This window comes from Branchiostoma floridae, chromosome 17, assembly GCF_000003815.2.
Source record: "Branchiostoma floridae strain S238N-H82 chromosome 17, Bfl_VNyyK, whole genome shotgun sequence".
In the NCBI taxonomy this organism is placed as follows: domain Eukaryota; kingdom Metazoa; phylum Chordata; class Leptocardii; order Amphioxiformes; family Branchiostomatidae; genus Branchiostoma; species Branchiostoma floridae.
The window spans coordinates 18,192,766-18,212,656 of record NC_049995.1 but is presented as its reverse complement, the minus strand read 5'-3'; the positions used below and the strand labels follow the sequence as shown (position 1 = coordinate 18,212,656).

General features: G+C 44.7%; 1 protein-coding gene across 1 annotated transcript; it reads right to left on the bottom strand.

Annotated features, from left to right (window-relative positions):
* Nucleotides 1–7,467: 7,467 nt before the first annotated feature.
* Nucleotides 7,468–17,928, bottom strand: LOC118405178 (mucin-5AC-like). Its single transcript, XM_035804604.1, has 12 exons — nt 17,904–17,928; nt 17,043–17,153; nt 13,234–13,330; nt 13,001–13,053; nt 12,141–12,419; nt 11,481–11,638; nt 10,990–11,113; nt 10,149–10,273; nt 9,280–9,424; nt 8,877–8,972; nt 8,224–8,424; nt 7,468–7,589 (listed from the first exon to the last, which is right to left on the bottom strand). Exons 2-12 carry the CDS (start codon nt 17,134–17,136, stop codon nt 7,483–7,485), a joined length of 1,479 nt encoding a protein of 492 aa, XP_035660497.1. The 5' UTR covers nt 17,137–17,153; nt 17,904–17,928; the 3' UTR covers nt 7,468–7,482.
* Nucleotides 17,929–19,891: the final 1,963 nt, after the last annotated feature.

The following is a 19,891-nucleotide window of genomic DNA, read 5'->3' as shown; positions in this document are numbered from 1 at the left end:
AATGCTCAGCTAAGATGCGTTGGGCGAGTTCGCAGGCAGCCGGGAACCGGGTTCCGAAGACCCGGTCGGATCCGCCGGCGATGTCCACCAGCGCCGCGGGGTTGAGCAGCAGCGGGTGCCCGGCAGCCACTCCCCACAGGCCGATCCCCGCGGCCCGGGCAGCGTTAGCCTCTGCAGTGTACTCATCGCCAGACTGGTAGGACAAGTACATTTTCTTTAAGTTCTTCAGTTGGCTTTAAAATTTGTAGTCTTGACTTGACCAAAAACTTGAAAACAGACTTAAAAACAAGTATGTAGGTTATTGTAACCTCAGTGATACAGGTGCGGGTATGGATTAGGAAGCTCTACATGAACTAGACGCAGTGGAGAGAGTTGAAGAAAGACTGAGTGCTGATAGCAGAGTGTCCAGACCACTGCAGCAGCAGAACACAGTGGACTACTACTATTATTAATTATGTGACCGTGACGAGGGGGGAGGGGGGTTACAAACTCAAAAACGTTCACAGCACGAAATCTGGTATTTAAGCAAGCTTAAACTCAACGTAAACGCGACGTTTCTGCACCCTTTCCGCAACTTAACGACATCTATCCGCGAACGTAAAGATCCCCTTTAATGTTACCTTTACGTTGGCACTTATATGTACTTATATGCACTCCTCACGTGCCTTTCCGCAACTATTAGACGCTTAAAGGCGTCGTTAATGACAGTTTTTCGTAACCTATACGGGAGGAAAGTATGCGTTTATTAAGACCTTTCTGCACCCTTTCCGCAACTTAACGACATCTATCCGTGAACGTAAAGATTCCCTTTAATGCACTTATATGTACGTTTCGGCACTCCTTCACGTGCCTTTCCGCAACTATTAGACGCTTTAAGGCGTCGTTAATGACAGTTTTTCGTAACCTATACGGGCGGAAAGCACTCGTTTCTTAAGACCTTTCCGTGATCTTTTGACCACATTTACAGTCGATTTCCGTCACGATTTCCCCACGTTTATGTGTCGTTTACACACCCTGAAAGGCACGCGAAGAAGTGCAGAAACGTACTTATCCGAACGCTTTCCGTGATCTTTCCTTGGACTATAGTTGTCATTTATTTTTAGTAAAGGCGGCGTAAGTTTAAACCTTTCCGCATCTTTAGGTAGGCTTTATGTGTTTTGTGTGGCTTAAATTGGAACTTTTGCATCGGGTATGCGTGTCTTATTTGGTGTGAATCATACCTACACCGGTATCTATGGCTTTGCCGTCTAAACTATCTTGCGAGTCCAATTGTGGACTTGGATTGGTCGACCGAGGGAACAATCGGTGTACAATATCCATGCACGAATCTCCGCTACATTTAAGTCCACAATTTGGAGTCCAGTGTCGGGCGATACGCCTGGAAAGACATCATTTCAAGCAGCATAGTCCCATCTGGCCATCACATTAGGAAAAATCCGCTGAGATTCCCGAAGACGGGTACTGTTTTGTGATGAACAGGCCGTGCTCTCCATATCTCCGCCAGCTTATGCTGGTCAAGATGACACAGTCTTGAATTCACCCAGAGTTGTGCCCCTTTGAAGACTCTCCAACATACTCCGTTTCTGGCAAGCCTTGAGTGTCCTATGGTTATGTCCGTTCCGTCCTGTAGTTCCGTTCGAATCCATTTGCGGCAAAGCCACGCCGATAATCCGTGTGTTGAAACGGATCCAAGGCTCCTTCTTGACTTGTCCCGAAACAGACGCCCTGCAAACTGGTTTCTTCTATAAATTATGGTATATTCGTTAGGTTTAAAAAACCCACCTTTGTCTGTCATTGGATAACGCCCTATCACATGACTGGCCTCCTCTGGGAGCTGCTAATTAGAAATTCAATGCCGCGTTGTTCGTTATTCATAGTTGACGGCGAATAAATTTGAATTTGAAAAACACCATCCCCTTTGTACGCTGTTTAGCCAATGTTAAGCTAAACACAACTGTTACCACACTAGAAAATACCAGCCTTTCTGGGAGAACGTGATTATTGCTTGTAGATAATAAATGTTCTTCCAGATGATAAGAAAGTTTTTTTGTACAATTATATAAACAGCAAACCCGCTATATTCCCATGATACGTTACCGCGTAGTGAGGACGCTATGTCGTCGGGATGCCAAGCTGCAAGGCACAGCCACCCGCGAGCGACATACTGCACAGGCCGCCCAGTACTAGTCCTCTTACCCTGAACGGGAACATGCCGTAATTATGACCACCAATCTTCGGGGGCATGTACCCAGTCCTCCCGGCGACTGTTGTTTCCTTTCAACAAGGAGGTTAAATATTTAATTTCCTTGCTTTCAACGCTACCTCTCCAACATCTTTTTCTGTAACTATCAATCTCCACCTCTGTAAAGAAAGTTCAGAGAGTTTTCTGAAAAGTAAGCTCAAAGGCAAAGGTAACGGAACGATATCGGTAACATACGATACTACTGGAAAAAGTAAACGCTACCTTTCCGACATCTTTCTTGCACCTGTACATAGCATCTTTTTGTGTAAAGTGAGCTCAATGGTAACGTAAAGACATTGGAAAGATACCATATGTTCCATGAGGATATTTTGATTTTCCTGGTTTCGTCAAACACGCTAACACAGAATGAGTTATTCAGGCGAGGTCGCTACTTTAGTGAGAGGCGCATGTGGTATATTGAGTGGAAAATACTCGTAATTTGGTAAAAGCAATGCCTCTTTTAAGAATAATAATTAACGCTACCTTTCCGTTTGCACCTATACATTCCAAAAATTGTATCTGCTATATGTAAGTTTTAACCAGGAGCAAATGTTGCTTATCTTGGTTAAACTCAACACGTTAACACAGCAGGGGCTATTCAGGCGAAGCTGCTGCGTTAGTGAGGGCGCATGTGGTATATTGAGCGGAAAATAATGCCTCTTCTTCAAATAATGATTAACGCTACCTTTCCGACATCTTTTTTCCACCTATACATAAAAGGGGGAGGTTTGCTTAAACCTCCCCCCTTTTATGTAAAGTCAGCTCAAATGTAACGGAAAGACATCGGAAAGATTGTATCTGTTATATGTAGCTTTCACAAAGGAGATTTGCTTTTCTTGGTTAAACTTAACACGCAAACACTATTCATTTGAAGCCGCTGCTTTAGTGAACGGCGCATGTGGTATATTGAGCGGAAAATACTCTTAATTTGGTAAAAGCAATGCCTCTTCTTCAAATAATAATTAACGCTACCTTTCCGACATCTTTTTTCCACCTATACATAAAAGGGGGGAGGTTTGCTTAAACCTCCCCCCTTTTATGTAAAGTCAGCTCAAATGTAACGGAAAGATATCGGAAAGATTGTATCTGTTATATGTAGCTTTCACACAGGATATCTACTTTTCTTGGTTAAACTAAACACGCAAACACAGCAGGAGCTATTCATTTGAAGCCGCTGCTTTATTGAACGGCGCATGTGGTATATTGAGCGGAAAATACTCTTAATTTGGTAAAAGCAATGCCTCTTCTTAGAAATAAACGCTACCATACCTATACATAAAAGGGGGAGGTCTCCATAGACCTATACTGATAAGAGTATGTAAAATGAGATCAATTGTAACGGAAGGGCAATGAAAATATATCATCTCCTATTGGTAATTTCCACCTTAGAGAACCACGAAAATAAAAAAAAGGCGAAGGTTAACTGATTGTATGTGAACGTATGGTCGGTTCAAAGCCTGTAGATGTTTTCTGTACATAAGCAATACCCGTTTCATATACGGCGCATATAAGGATGCTTAAAGGTTATGTAAAGATATTACATGTATTTAATCTGCCTTAACGAATACGGAAAGGTTACGGAAATGTAAAACCATGGTTTCCGTGGTCTTTACGATACCGTAAACTCTGCGGAAATATTTTCCCACCTTTAGGCTACATTTAAGTATCTCGGAAAGTATGCTTAAATATTCGTTTTCGTGCTGTGGTTTGGGATTGTGTTTCCGCCGCAAAAGCGCCACCTACATTGGCTACATATAGCGACGAGAAGCAGAACTCCAGTTAGAAGCTCTGAGGAAGGTGTCTGACAGACATCGAAACGTTAGCAAGGTGAGATTAATTGGTTGTGAAAAAGAAAACTCCTATGTGAAACTTTGAATTTGTTTAAACATAGGAAATTTATCTAGCGCAGCCATGTTTAGACAGTAATTGGAACAAATGAAAGTTTTTCAGAAAAAGGCCCATGTTCCTCACCTGTCCATCTGTGATGACCACAGCAGCCCGGGGGAACCCGTCACGGAAATCAGCCTGGGGAAACACAACAAACGGCCAAACATGATTCTGACATTCTTAGACTTTTCCTCACATCCCTGTGGTATTCTTACAGGCAAGGTGTTGGTAACATCACAACATTTACCAATATGTAATAAGTATTCCTTGATGATGCAATGCCTTCCTCTTGAAAAGTCTTTTTGTACTCCCGGTACTCGTGCCTAGTGATTGTTTTCTGTCACTCTACGATGAAGGTGGATTGCATATGAAGAATGTATGAGTTTTTAACACAACAAGACTAAGTCAATACCTCAAAACCATTAAATAGCGGACACACATGTGAACAAACAAACATACAGTAAGTGTAATTCCTACCGTATCAGTCATGTATCGGATGGCCAGTCCTGTCCTGCTCCCACCATATCCCGTGTACAGCAGATGACGAACACACATGTAAACAAATAAACAAACAAACAGACACACAGACTAAACGCAATGGCGGCCCGGAAGTGTAATCCCTACCGTATCGGCCATGTAGCGGAGGGCCCCGCCGGTGTGGGTCTCGCCCCCTGCCGTGTACATGAGACAGTTCACGGTGTCCATCAGGGTCGGGTCCTCCATAGGGTAGGTGCAGATGGGCAGGTACCAGGTCGGGACGCAGTCGTATGTGATGATTCCGATCTACGGAGCAGTTAGGCAAGAATAGCATTATTGGATTTTTTTGAAGAGAAAACGGCTTCAGCCTCACCTAGCCGTCGGTGCGCGTCTGATTCTATGTGTGGTTCCCTCCTCCCTGTCCCTACCTTCACTCTCGATGCCCCTCCTTCTCTCTGCCCCTCTTTCTGTCTCTCTCTTACTCTTGTCCCCTGTCTGCCGATCCTCCTCTTTCTCTCCCCTCCCTATGTCCTTCCTCCTTTTTGTCCCTCTCCCCTCTGTCCTCTATATCTCTCTCGTACTCTCTCTCTCTCTCTCTCTCTCTCTCTCTCTATGCCAATCAGTCTTTCTCCCTCCCTCTGTCTCTCTGACTCACTCTCTCTGTCAGTCAGTATCTCTCTCTGTGCCTCTTTCTCTCTCTCTCTTTCTATGAAGAAATCTACTAGCGGACGTCTTGTATGTGGAAAGGTCTTAAAAACTTATTCAAATGGAGCAAATCTGTGAACTCTACCCAACTGCTCGGACAGTGACCTAAGAGGCCAATTAGGCAGTCCGCAGCTGTATAAATAGATGGAGCAACAATGATGACCTTCTGAAGAAATACTGCCATCCCACACTCACCGCGACATCTGCACACAGCTCTATGAAGCACTGAATGAGGCTATGACTTACCTCGACATGACATGTATACACTGCTGTATGAAGCACTGAACGTGGTGTATGACTCAACTCGACATCTGCACAGAACTCAATGAAGCATTAGATGAGGTCTATGACTCACCCCGACATCCACACATAAACTCTATGACTCACCCCGACATAGCTCTATGACTCACCCCGACATCCACACACAGCTCTATAACTCACCCCCACATCCACACACAGCTCTATAACTTACCCCGACATCCACACACAACTCTGTAACTCACCCAGACATCCACACACAGCTCTATAACTCACCCCGACATCCACACACAGCTCTATAACTCACCCCGACATCCACACACAGCTCTATAACTCACCCCGACATCCACACACAGCTCTATAACTCACCCCGACATCCACACACAGCTCTATGACTCACCCCGACATAGCTCTATGACTCACCCCGACATCCACACACAGCTCTATAACTCACCCCAACATCCACACACAGCTCTATAACTCACCCCGACATCCACACACAGCTCTATAACTCACCCCGACATCCACACACAGCTCTATGGAGCAGAGGACCAGGTCTATGACTCACCCCGACATCCACACACAGCTCTATGACTCACCTCGACATCTACACAGAACTCAATGAAGCAGTAGATGAGGTCTATGATGAACCGTTTGATGCTGAAGAAGGCAGACATGGAGATGCTGGAGGACAGGTCCACCACAAGGATCAGGTCCAGGGAGCAGACCGGCGTTTTCGGCTCTCTGGTAGGAGGTGGAGGAGGCATGGTCGGCACGACTGTAGAAAATGAATAAGATATGCGTGTGTTAATCGGACATCTGTGTGTTGAAATTAGATTACCATGTCATGTATCATTTCATGACAAAGTATACTCAAAATATCTGTTCTATTCTTAAGGGAATATCAGGGATGCCATCACGGATCACAATGGATTCTCTTTTAGAACTCAGCCCTGCCCTACATGAGTTTACACCCTTCACCAAATCCCATTTCCTCTTATATTCCGGTATGAAGTTTCAGACTCGCTTTATACGTAAAAAAATTGACCAGATTGAATTGTGAGTAGCAGCAGATTTCTACAACAGAGAAAAATACCTTTCGCGTAGTTTACGTTGTTGTTTGAATAGACTGACTGACTATATCTATCTATCCGTCTAGCTAGCTATTTTCATCTATCTATATGTATCTATCGGTCTGTTGTTCTATCCATATTTATGCATCTATCTATATATCTATAGCTATATCTATCCATCTATATCTATTTATCTCTTTATCTCTTTCTCTCTCTAGCTATCTATCTAAATCTAGTTATCTATATAGACGAAAACTCGTCCTAGAATTCTGACTTTGCCTTCGTACTCACTCAGCTCATAAAGTCCCACTATCAACCCATCTTTACCAAGCAGAGTTCAGGACAGGTTATAATGTTTAAGTGATGTGCAAGTAGCGATGTTACCTTCTGAAGGACAGCACACGGCCCAGCGGTCAGCCGGTTCGATCTCGCAGTAGTAGCCTGGAGGGCAGCGCTCGCCGCCCCGTCCGCAGAAGTAGTTAGGCAGAAAAGGGTCTCCGGATGGACAGTATGGGTCTGTGAAGACATAACAGTAGTAGTTAGGCAGGTAAGGGTCTTCCGACAGACATTATGTTATGAGGATACATAATAGTGGTAGTTAGGCAGGAAACAGTCTCCAGATGGACAGTAGAGGTCTGTGGAGACATAACAATAGTAGTTAGGCAGGTAAGGGTCTCCTGATGGACAGTAGGGTTCTTTGACTGTGGAGATATAAGAATAGCAGTTAAGCAGGTAAGGGTCTCCGGATGGACAGAAGGTTTAGCTTTCTGTGGAGACATAACAGTGGTAGTTAGGCAGGTAAGGGTCTCCGAACGGTCAGTAGCGGTCTGTGGAGACATATCAGTAGTAGTTAAAAAGGTAAGGGTCTCCAGGCGGACAGTAGAGGTCTGTGGGGACATAACAGTAGTAGTTAGGCAGGAAAGGGTCTCCGGATGGACAGTAGGGGTCTGTGGAGACATAACAGTAGTAGTTAGGCAAAAAAAGGGTCTCCGGATGGACAGTCGGGTTCTGTGGAAATATAAAAGTTGCTGTTCGGCCGGTTACTTCTGAGGTTCTTGTCTTTGCGAGAGAGCTGTTAGACAGTCGAACAGCAAGCAGCAGCCTTGCAACTTATATGACATCTACCTGGATAGCAGGAATAAACCTGGACAGCAGAAGCCTACCTGGACAGCAGAAGCCTACCTGGACAGCAGAAGCTTACCTGGACAGCAGAAGCTTACCTGGACAGCAGAAGCTTACCTGGACAGCAGAAGCCTACCTGAGCAGCAGAAGCTTACCTGGACAGCAGAAACCTACCTGGACAGCAGAAGCCTACCTGGACAGCAGAAGCCTACCTGTACAGCAGAAGCTTACCTGGACAGCAGGAGCTTACCTCGACAGCAGAAACCTACCTAGACAGCAGGAGCCTACCTGGGCAGCAGAAGCTTACCTGGACAGCAGAAGCTTACCTGGACAGCAGAAACCTACCTGGACAGCAGAAGCTTACCTGGACAGCAGAAGCCTACCTGGACAGCAGAAGCCTACCTGGGCAGCAGAAGCTTACCTGGACAGCAGAAGCCTACCTGGACAGCAGAAGCTTACCTGGACAGCAGAAGCGGACTTCGTAGTCCAAGCAGCGCTGGTCCCTTTGCTGATTGTTCCTGCAGGCGAAGCCGTTTGCCGTGTCGTAGTAGACGAATGTTTCTCCGGTTTCGGACGCCTCCTGTTGGGTAGCGATGACCCGGGCCTCCACGTCTGTAGGCCGTGGGCAGATCTTTCCGGGGTACTCCGGGCGGAGGCCGACTATCACAACACAAATTCGAATTGTCAGAGACGGGGGCCGACATAGGCTTTCCTATGACACATCGCTCACCAATTCACATGATCACATGATATATCGAACATGGAGTCACAGTAGTACTGATTTAAAACAATAGGTAGATTATAAAGGATACTGAGTACCTTTAGGCTACCGAAAAGAAAACTGCAAATAAATCTTAAACTAAGGTTTTAACCTATCCTGCGGAAATGTTATGTAACGAATAGGAGGCGGTAGCAGAAGCAAGACTGATCCTGACCTGGAGAAAAGAATCTTGCAACTTGAGTTGTAGGTTACAGATGTGTCCTTAGTACCAGCAATTCACGTATAAGACTGATATAAATGAGAATTTCATTATGCGGATTCTATAAGGATCTAATATGAACATAGAAGGAAAAAGAAAAGTACGTCAAACTGCAAGCATGACTAAACCAACCTGGATTGCCGTTGGCCAAGGCGTATAAGACTTCCCAGTCTCCGGTCCCACTGACGTTGTCACGGTCGAACCATTGCGTCCAGCGGGCACATGTACCTGAGGTGAAGGAAAATGCATAGTTTTTTGTTGTTATTGTTTCTTTTTATTCAAGGAAAACATAGAAAATTACAAAAAATGGCCGATACTAAGTGGAGATGCAAGTCTAGACGTGCACAACTTATATTCACACCGCTACTTTCTGCATTATGAAAAACAAGAAGATATTTGACAAGAAATTCATAAGTGACACTGTATATGTTCTTTCTATTCATTGTCAGTAACTTCTCTGTTGCGCTCATCAAGACATTTCTTTTTGACATGCTCGCCATTAGATGTATTTAGTTATGAACGGAAGTCTACTCACGGGGGCAGCAGAAGCGGACTTCATAGTCCAGACACGTGTCGTCCGGCTGGTCCTCCTTCTTGCACACAAACCCGGTGGTGACGTCATAGAACTCGAAGACTTCTCCCGTCAGAAACGCGTCCTGTCCGGTTCCCTTGACGCGAACCTGTGGTGGTGTAGAGGTTACAGTGTCTGGTTTTGTTCGAAAACCCTACACATTACGATGACGCAAACAAACAAACAAACAAGGTAACAAACAAACAAACAAACAAACAACCAGTGACGATGACGAGAACCTAGGGTGGTGTAGAGGCTAGAGCGTCTGGTTGTGCAGGAAAACACTACCCATTACTATGAGACAAATAAACAAACTGTCCGATCGCGATGACGCGGACCTGTGGTGGTGTAGAGGTTACAGTGTCTGGTTTTGTTCGAAAACCCTACACATTACGATGACGCAAACAAACAAACAAACAAACCAGGTAACAAACAAACTGTCCGATGGCGATGACGCGAACCTGTGGTGGTGTAGAGGTTACAGTGTCTGGTTTTGTTCGAAAACCCTACACATTACGATGACGCAAACAAACAAACAAGCAAACCAGGTAACAAACACACAGACAGTGGCGATGACGCGAACCTGTGGTGGTGTAGAGGTTACAGTGTCTGGTTTCGTTCGAAAACCCTACACATTACGATGACGCAAACAAACAAACAAACAAACCAGGTAACAAACAAACTGTCCGATGGCGATGACGCGAACCTGTGGTGGTGTAGAGGTTACAGTGTAGAATATCTGGTTGTGTACGAACACCCTAGCTATTACGACTACACAAACAAACAAATAAACAAACAAGAAAATAGCCTACCTAACAAACAAACAAACAGACCTGTATGTCGGTGGGCGATCGGCAGATCTGGCCGGGGTTCTCCGGGCGGAGGTGGGACAGAACCTCCCAGTCCCCGGTAGCAGACGGGTTGTCACGGTCGAACCAGGGCGTCCAGTTGGGGCACGCTGGGGTAGGGGAATAAGGAGGTTATAAAGATAGTAACAAAGCCTTGTTAAAGCAGTTTGTAGTTATCAGCAGTGTCTAGGGCATGCCTTCCACCGACCTGCTCAGCTGAAGTCAGGTACCCAATTTCTCACCTTGGTGGAAGTCGACGTGTTTTAATAAATGACACAGCGTCGTTGGAATGTTAAGAGATCTAAGCCCAGCACCTCTGAGTTCTAGCCCTAGTTCACAACACCACAGAAAAAAAAACAATAGATGAGTCTTCAACTAGATTACATCAGAATACTGAAGACAACAACAACAACAACAAGCAACTAGGGATAATACTTTTCCAAAGAGTTCAAGTTCCTCACCCCACTTTTTTTAACGAGTTTGCTCAGTGTAAGGCCATTGGCCACTTCTAGGCATTGAACTACGCTTCAAAACTATGTTTCTGACTTAGGGACACAGACAGCATCTCTTCTCCCTGAGTAAGAAACATCGAGCTTAATTCAGCAAATTCGACTGACTGACCCAATATGTCACGAGGTTACCAGGGGTTACAAGGCTGCTCGGGAAATTTCCTATCACAGTTTGACCGACATCTATCCTTCATAACTCCTCAGTAAGGCGTGGTGAAGGTTACTAACATGTAGGGTCAGATCTCCCGATATTTATGTGTCCCTCTGTTGAGACGAAGCTTGTGTTAAGGCATTAGTACTGTAACACCGTTACTCACGAGGGCAGCAGAAGCGGACTTCATACTCCAGACACGTGTTGTCGTCCTGGTCGACCTTCCTGCAGGCGAACCCGCTCGTCGTGTCGTACTTGTAGAGGACTTCTCCTGCAAGCGACGCCTCCACCTGGTTAGAGGGGTAGGATAGTACTGTTATATAGGGGAATTCTTTCACACAGCCAGTCTGTAATCACTTTGCTTGCTAATACGTTTTGATGTCTCTCAGGCACTTTCCTAAAAGCTTTTGACTGGAGTTTTCTCCCCTGCATGTAGGTGGCGCTTTTGCGGCGAGAACGCAATCCCAACTGTAGATACGTTTGTGTCCCCCCTCGTACCGGTTCATCACTGAGGTTGACTTTTTATTAAACCCTGACCACCTCCTTAATCTACTAGATCTTCCTGTTGTCTTCCCTTTCCCGTCTATGAACTTGACACTTATATTTTGATTCAGAGTTTAAAGAACACATTATGTCAAGTATGGGAGAGTTCGGTACCTGTGTGCTGATGACGCGCGCGTGCACAGCGGTGGGGCTGAAGCAGATCCTGCCCGGGTTCTCCTTCCGAAGCGACCCTAGGGTCTCCCAGTCGCCGGTGACAGAAGGGTTGTCCCGGTCATACCATGGCGTCCAGGACCCGGCAGGGCAGTCTGGAACTGTAAACAAGTCACACATGAGTCACACGTGAGTCACACATGAGCCACACATGAGCCACACATAAGTCACGCATTAGTCACGGTCAAACCAGGGCGTCCAGGACCCGGCAAGACAGTCTGGAACTGTAAACATGTCACATATCAGTCACACATGAGTCACACATGAATCACGGTCGAACCAGGGCGTCCTGAGCTCGACAGGACAGTCTAAAACTGAAAACAAGTCACACATGAGTCACGGCAGTTTGGAACTGAAAACATGTCACACATGAGTCATGGCAGTCTGGAACTGTAAACAAGTCACACACGAGTCACGGCAGTCTGGAACTGAAAACACATATAAGTCACGATAGAACCCGGCTTCCAGGACCCAGCAGAGCAGTCTGGACTGTAAACAATTGCAAGTCATACATGAGTCACGGTCGAACCAGGGCGTCTAGAGCCCGACAGGAAAGTCTGAATCTAAAAACAAGTGTGTGCACGGGAAACGGAAAGTACATACCGACTTCAGGGCAGCAGAAGCGGACTTCATAGTCCAGACACGTGTTATCCGGCTGGTCGTCCTTCCTGCACACGAAGCCGGTGGTGGCGTCACAGAAGGCGAAGTTTTCCCCCGTGGTCAGCGCGTCCTGCCCCGTACCGACGACTCGCGCCTCGATAGCGGTGGGCGCGCCGCAGATCTGGCCCGGGTTCTCCTGCTGTAGGTTGGACAGCGTTTCCCAGTCGCCGGTGACGGAGGGGTTGTCTCGGTCAAACCAGTTTGTCCAGCTGGTGCACCGAACTGTGGTCAGGAAGCAAATCTCACTTAATGCAGGGTGATAGTTACTCGGTCAGACGTTTTAGACTGCATCCATCCATTTTAGTCAATGACTAAAAAGGAATCTGCATTTGCCTAGATTTTAAACCAATCTTGGAATTAATGACTTAATTATTCTAAAATGGTTCAATAGAAATCAAGACAAGGTAGTATCCTAATAAGTACATTGTATTCCGGACAATTAATGCAGAACATAATGTACAGACTGTTAAGAAAACCTGTTTAAAAGAAGACATAGAATTATTGTACATGCTACTGACACGACGACAGTATGTTCTAATGTCAATGCATAGCTTTGCTTAGTGATAGAAACATGGGGATATACAAGTGAAACACGATTGCTATTGATGAAAATTTCTATTACAAAAAAAATTATCACAAAATCTTCAGTCGTTGAAATGACTCAATGCAAACTTTTAGGAAAACAACGACTTGATAACATGTAAATGTTTGTAAAATAATCAAATCAAGGTAAAGGGGTCACTCTTAACGCAAATAAGATGAAGATGTACAGAAGAAAACAGCAATAAAGTAGCTGGCCTCACCAGGAGGTTTAATCGGGACACATTCGGCATTACACCCGCCACAGTAGTTGGACCTGTAGCAGCAGGGATGGCAAAATGACGAGTCAAACCAAAAAAAAAACAGGGTTAACCAAAATCTGAGCATTTCAACTTCCAGGTTACTAGGTTTACATACTTACATACATTCATGTAAATCTTTAAAACTGCATTAAGGGTGGATGAACAGAAACAACAAGAGAAGGAGCCGCACTTACACACACTGTGTTCCTGCCGGGCAAATAGCGGTACTGCAGGGGTCTACTGTGCAGTACACAAGGGGCTGGCCATCAGGACACTCCGTCATAGCAATGTCTAATCAGAGAAAAAGGTGAAGTATTTACAGGTCGGGTGGTTTTAGTTTTCTATCAGGCCACACTGACTTGATTTTATGGAAGACTTTCCCTGGAGACGCTAAAACTAATGCATGAGGGCCAAAATACAAGCACAAGAATAAATCAAAATTTCACCATACTAAACATCCAGTCCATTCTTTTCCAGGCTCGTTTTGTCTTACATGTGTGTTCACCTTTTATCTCTGATATAAGACCGCACAAGACAATCGTCGCCATTTCAACGATGTTTTATTGCCATTTGAATTGGGACAAGAGCACCGTGGCCCGGATAATGCCCTGACTATGTGTCCCCTCAACTTGGGGAGCAGATCCTCTGGCATGCATAAAGTTCTAATTGGCCAGGGACCCTGTTTTTTTTATTGGTATACATGTAAGACAGGACACAGTGGTAAATGCACTCTAGCAAAGCTAATATTAAAATTACAACTAGGACATTTGAAAACAAAATAAACAAAGGACAAAACAATGTGAGATCAAATAAAACGGTAGTACAGCAGTGGGGTGACGGATCCAACAAATAAATATACATACAAGATTTAAAGCAAAATGTTCAATAAGTTTGAAAGCGGTTGGTCTGGAGTATGTATGTCTGTGTAATCTGCATAATATGGGTATTTGTTTCTGTTGGTAAAGTGGGTGAACCCCTGAGTAAAAGTTGAGTTAAGACTGGGCCAGACATATAGGGACCCTGTTGGGTCACAAGTGGCCACAATGTTTTTCAGAACAGTCAAAAATCTATCCGTGCGCGTTTGTCGTCTACAGGATTAAGTCAGCGTGGCCTCAGCTGGAATAAAACTGGCAGCCGAAAGAAGCAGATTTACAGTAAACATCATCCGGTTGTGTTTTCATAAAAACAAAAACAGTTGCAAAAACATGGCCGCCGCCGCTATTAAGTTGAGGATACCGACTGACTTTTTGGGCCCTGAAATACTCTCAGAACTGGCGAAAGAAAAATGCTTCGCATACTTTGTGGAAGGCTACATCCACTGGGTACAGTTTTTTGAGGAGGGGGCGTATATAGTTGCGGTAAGGGCGATATATCCTCAGTTTGAAAACCTTCCACAAACAGAGCAAAACTACACCTCCTTTGTTCGTATTGCAAATGAAATGGGAAAAGGTTTCTTACCGCCCAAAACTACTAACCAACAAGCAACAAGAGACATCGAGCGGGTGGTGAAAGCACGAAGAGCGACCCTCAGGGCCTCAACCCGTAACATCCAGCATGCTCAGGTTAATTTGAGAAGGACTTATGATCAGTGCGAAGAAAGGCGCATCAATGAGACCCTAAGTCTGTTTGAACACCCAGCCAACTCCTCTGACATGAGAAATGCCTGGAATCTTGTCCAGTCTCCAGCTCGCAAGAAATCACAGAATGCTGTACATATTGAAGGGGAAAACCATCTCAAATTTTGGGAAAATCACTTAAGAACCTTTTGTTGTTTACTCAACAGGATCCGATCTGTCGTAGACAAAGTATTGCGGTCAAATCAGAATGACTTTCGTCAAGGACGTTCGACCTCAGCTCATCTCCTTGCACTTCGGCGTATTATAGAAGAACTGAGGAACTTTGACAAGGAAGCTGTACTTGTGTTTATCGATTTCCGTAAGGCTTTCGATTCTATTGATCGCAACAAATTGTTCTTAATTTTAGATGCTTATGGTATTCCACCAGATGTTGTCAGCGCAGTTAAAGCCATGTATGTAGACACTCCTGCTGTAGTAGTCACCCCTGATGGAGGGGCTGATCCATTCAGTATCACTACAGGGGGACCCTCTTGCTCCATATCTCTTTATTATGTTTAGACTATGCAATTCGGACATCCATCACAGACACAGACGGTCTCACCCTGCACCGCCGCCGTAGTCGTCGCCACCCGGCGGAGACCCTTCCTGACCTCGATTTCGCAGATGACATTGCTCTTCTCGAAGACTCGATTAAATTTGCACAAGACCCTCTTTACAGAGTCGAAGCGGCATGTCAAACTATTGGACTGTACCTCAATGCATCAATAACTAAATTCACTCATTTAAATCCCACATCTATAGAGCAGCTCTATGCCTTTGATGGGTCCGCAATCGAGAAGGTTTCTGACTTTAAATATCTGGGGGGTTACACTGATGTTAAACATGACATAGAGGTTAAAATTGGTTAAGCATGGAGTGCCATACATGCTCTCCAAACAATTTGGAAATCTCACATCAGAAAAGAAACAAAAACTAGAGTCTTCCAATCTTGAATTATCTCAATTCTACTTTATAGCTGTGAGTCTTGGACAATGGATACTTCTCAGACTAGGCAACTGGATGGTTCCTTCACCAGGAAGCTACGTGTTGTATATAACAAACCTTGGTTGGAACACACAACAGACAAAGAACTGTATGGGATTCTTCCATCTATTCCAACTGAAGTCAGGCAACGCCGGTTAAACCTTGTTGGATATGCTATTCGACATGGCGAACCAGCCGGTAAACTGCTCTTTTCGCCCCCAGAAGCAAACAGGAGAAGAGGCCGTCCAAACCTCACGCTAAAGAACTTTATTGAAACATAGACTGGACTATACGATAAGGACCTCATTGAACTGATGAAAGATAGAGCACACTGGAAGCAGAACTTTGTCAATACTTCAACTCGATAATGACTCGAGTATTAATATGCATGTACGTATGTATTTATTTATGTTAATCTTAGTATAAGAAAATGTTTCTAGATTGTATTTGCAGAAATTTAGTCTTGAAGACAGAATAGTATTGCGAGCACAAAAAAACTTAATCTTCATGCAGGAAAGCCATATTTGTTGTACTACACATACGAAATTCACTCTTGGAGACAGAAAGGAATTCCTCAATAACTTCAATCTTCATGCAAGGAAGTCGTTTCTGGTGTAAGAAATTCAGTCTTAGAGACAGAAAAGTATTCCTGCACCAAGAACCTCAATGATCAAGAATTAAACATTCTTGATGTGAGAAATTCCCTCTTCAGCATGCATGTGTTAGAAATAGATTCTGACCACAAGAAAACTATTCTAGAAGTTTTGGTTCATCAGCGATAAGAAAAATTCTTAGCACAAGACAAATATGGGTTTCGTGAATTTCCTCAAAACAGGGATTCTTGTATACAGAATAATATTCTTGCTGAAAGGTCAGTTTTCTTTGTTAGATAAGATAAGAGATCTTATTTTTGTAGTGTTCTACAAAGTCCGCCAGTGCAGAGTCCCGTCTCTTCTACGTACACTGCTTTACATTTACATCCTGCCCAGGAACAAAGTAATGCCATGTAGCGCCTACCCTTCCCAAAACAACTATATTCAGCCGGTGTAATCTTCAACAAAAAAAAGGCATAGCATTTTTCCTTTGGCCATTCTTGTCCCACCGTGCCTATGGCTGTTTTGGACCGAGTGTTTGAAATATACCAGGGGATTCTATTTGTTCGATATGGCGTTCGTCTGGTAGGGTCCATTGCAAAGCGGAGCCCGGCCTGTCAGCATTCGGGAATGAAAAGTATGATATAAAAGACACCAAACTACACATAACGCAAAGAGAATAGTCGGCATTATTTGTGCATATTTTGCGCTTACATGGCTAATTTTCGTTTCCACAAACAACCAAGTCAGGCCCCGGTTTGGACATTTGGAAACTTGGTTCTGCTCTGTCGAATTAGGGTCGAGACGTACCTTCATTTTGGGTTGCTTGCGCCGGACCCTGTGCGCCGGACCCTTGAATAACGGCGAGCACCACGGCGGCCGTCAGCAGCAGTCTCCCAAGCATGTTTGTCGTGTCGGAGTCTGTTGAAAAAGCGGTGCGACAAAAAAAAATTATCGGACGGTCCCCGTATGCATGTGTTCTACCTGACCGGACGAGTGCAATATCTATCACTGATGTCTGTTGTGTCGGAGTCTGTTGAAACAGCGGTGCGACGACAAAAAGTATCGGACGGCCCCCGTGTGCATGTTTTCTACCTGACCTGACGAGTACAATATATATCACTGATGCCTGTCAGCTATAGAAAAAATCCCTGATACAATGTACAAAGAGAAGGTGAATTTTTTTCGGAAAACATGATGTTGCCACGGACTTCAAACCAATGTAATTCACGAGGGCAGCAGCAACGAGAACAAATTAATGTAGCATGGTGTTTGTAAAATTAGGATATATTTAATATCTAATATCTATTCCGCAAGTATTATCATTGTCTGTATGTAGAAACATTTCTAACTGTATACGGCACTGGGAAACGTCGGCAGGCAGAACACCACAAAATGGACTGAACTTAGCTTCGAACTCTAAAGTGCTCCTCGTCAGGCTCCGAAACTTAAAATGATTACAGTCAAACCTGTATATAGCGGCCACTCAAGGGACCGGACAAATCTGGCCACTATAGACAGGTGGCCTCTGTATAGAGGTGGCAACTTGTAGATAAAATACCCAAGGGACCGACAAAAAGTGCCCACTATTGACAGGTGGCCCCTCTGTAGAGGTGGCCCCAAATGCAGGTTTGACTGTATAAATAAATAATAATTGACCACATTACTTACCGTCAGATGCACGTCGGCAGTAGCAGGGAAACCACGGTCTTCTCTTCGAACCACGGCCCGCTCTCGATCTGTCTTCTCTCCGAAGTGCGGCCTGTCCTAGACGAGAGCCCCAGGTGAAGTGTGCGGGCGGGTCCGGTAAGAGCCGTGATGTGGCGGGATTCTGGACTCTTCCCATTGGTCCACGTCAGCACCAACGTCACTTATCAGCCGTCACTATCAGGTGACATCATTCCATCAGACGTGGGGAACTCGACTTGTACCGAGTTGTTTTTCTCTTCATGTCACTCCGTACTGTTGTCAGTAAACAATGATGTGCGCATCGCGTGCACGTATCACGGCGGCAAACCCTTTCTATCGGTCTCGAAAGCCATTATCTGCTGACCTATGTATTATTGCTTTTGACCCCCTCTATTATCTTTTAATAAAATGCTGTTTCATTCACCGATGCGATCGTTTTAGAAAATAAGCAAAGACGAGATTTCATCTCACATCCTTCTTTTCTTGTTGCCACTTTCGGCTTTTTGTAAATATCGCCTACCCTTGATGTCGCACGAAACGGGTTATCAGACTAAAAGGCAAAATATCACTGCCGTTACAAGCGGTATTTTTTTTAAACCTTTGTTCCCGCGAACGTTCAAAGACGTCTGCACACCAATAATATAAAGGGTCGTCCATCATATGTCGGTCTTTTGACAGGTATAGTCACACCTGCATTATGATACAACTAGAGTTGAAACAGGAGACATTAAATGTTACAAGGAATATTTGTAACAATTCATTTTTAGTAGCCAGGATATTTCTTAGTCTCTCCCAGACTAACTATGCGGGTTTTAGGGAAAATAGTTGCCAGTGGTTTCCTGAGGGGGAATGTACTTCCTGTGGACTGACTTTTCTGGGCAATTATTCCTCTTTTTTCTGAACTTTGCATGACAGCGATGGTGAATGGAGGACTGATTTGAGCTCTAAAACTGATCCATATGATGCTAATCGCGAGGAGGAGGGGGGGGGGGCGTCTCTGATATAACTTCCTCCCGTTGACCTCGCACCAACTCGAACCTTCTGGGGGTTTCGAAAAGTTTCTTTTTTTGCGGGACCATCTCATAATCATCTGTCGTCCCTGGCGGGCGGGGTGAGGCGATGCACAGCATCTCTCCAAAAATACCAGCACTCGGACAAAATGACTAGTCAAAACGTACCGACTCAAACATCATTTGTTTTCATTCTGAGTTTGAGCCGAAGAACTCCATGTTTTATTTTGACCCTTGTGAATTTTAAAGATTGAAATTTGGATTCGTATTTTTATGAAGCCTTGATTAGAATAGATAAGAAAACTTATGTTGATAGCTTTGCTGCCCGTACGGCCGGTGAGGCTATGGGACCTGTGAGGAGATGTGATTAATGTATTATAACATGCTTACCTAGGGACAGCCGTAACTTTGATATTTGTCCTGGATGCCGTGGTTGAGCCCCGGATGTCTGAGTTGCTACGACGTTACTATGGGCATCGATCAGCTCAAAGCAGTACCACTATGAAATGCAAGGTGTCGCTGCTATAATGTAAGGCTTTGCTTTTCACCCTTTGGGGAGGGGGCGATACGTTGATGCCCGGACGATACATAATCATAACGTTTTACTTTGCCGTCCCCTACCTACGAACGGCAGTGGAAAAGTGCGGACCCCAATTGCAACCTAAAGTTTTTCCTCTATTGAAACTCTTAGGCAAGGTCTTCACTTCACCCTGAATGTTATTCGTATCTTGGATAACATCCAGATTACAGTAAAAAGACGTAAAACAGATTACAAGTGCTGAAATTCGCCAGCCTGGTCTCCATTTGTGCCTGGGGACCGTTGTTTGGTCCCGGATGTTTGCTTTTGTTTGTTTGTTTTATTGTGTAGCCATGACACTGCCATGGGCATCACATATATCACTGCAGTACCGACTTAAGATACATGGTGTCGCTTCCATTATCTTCGGCAAGATCAACCCT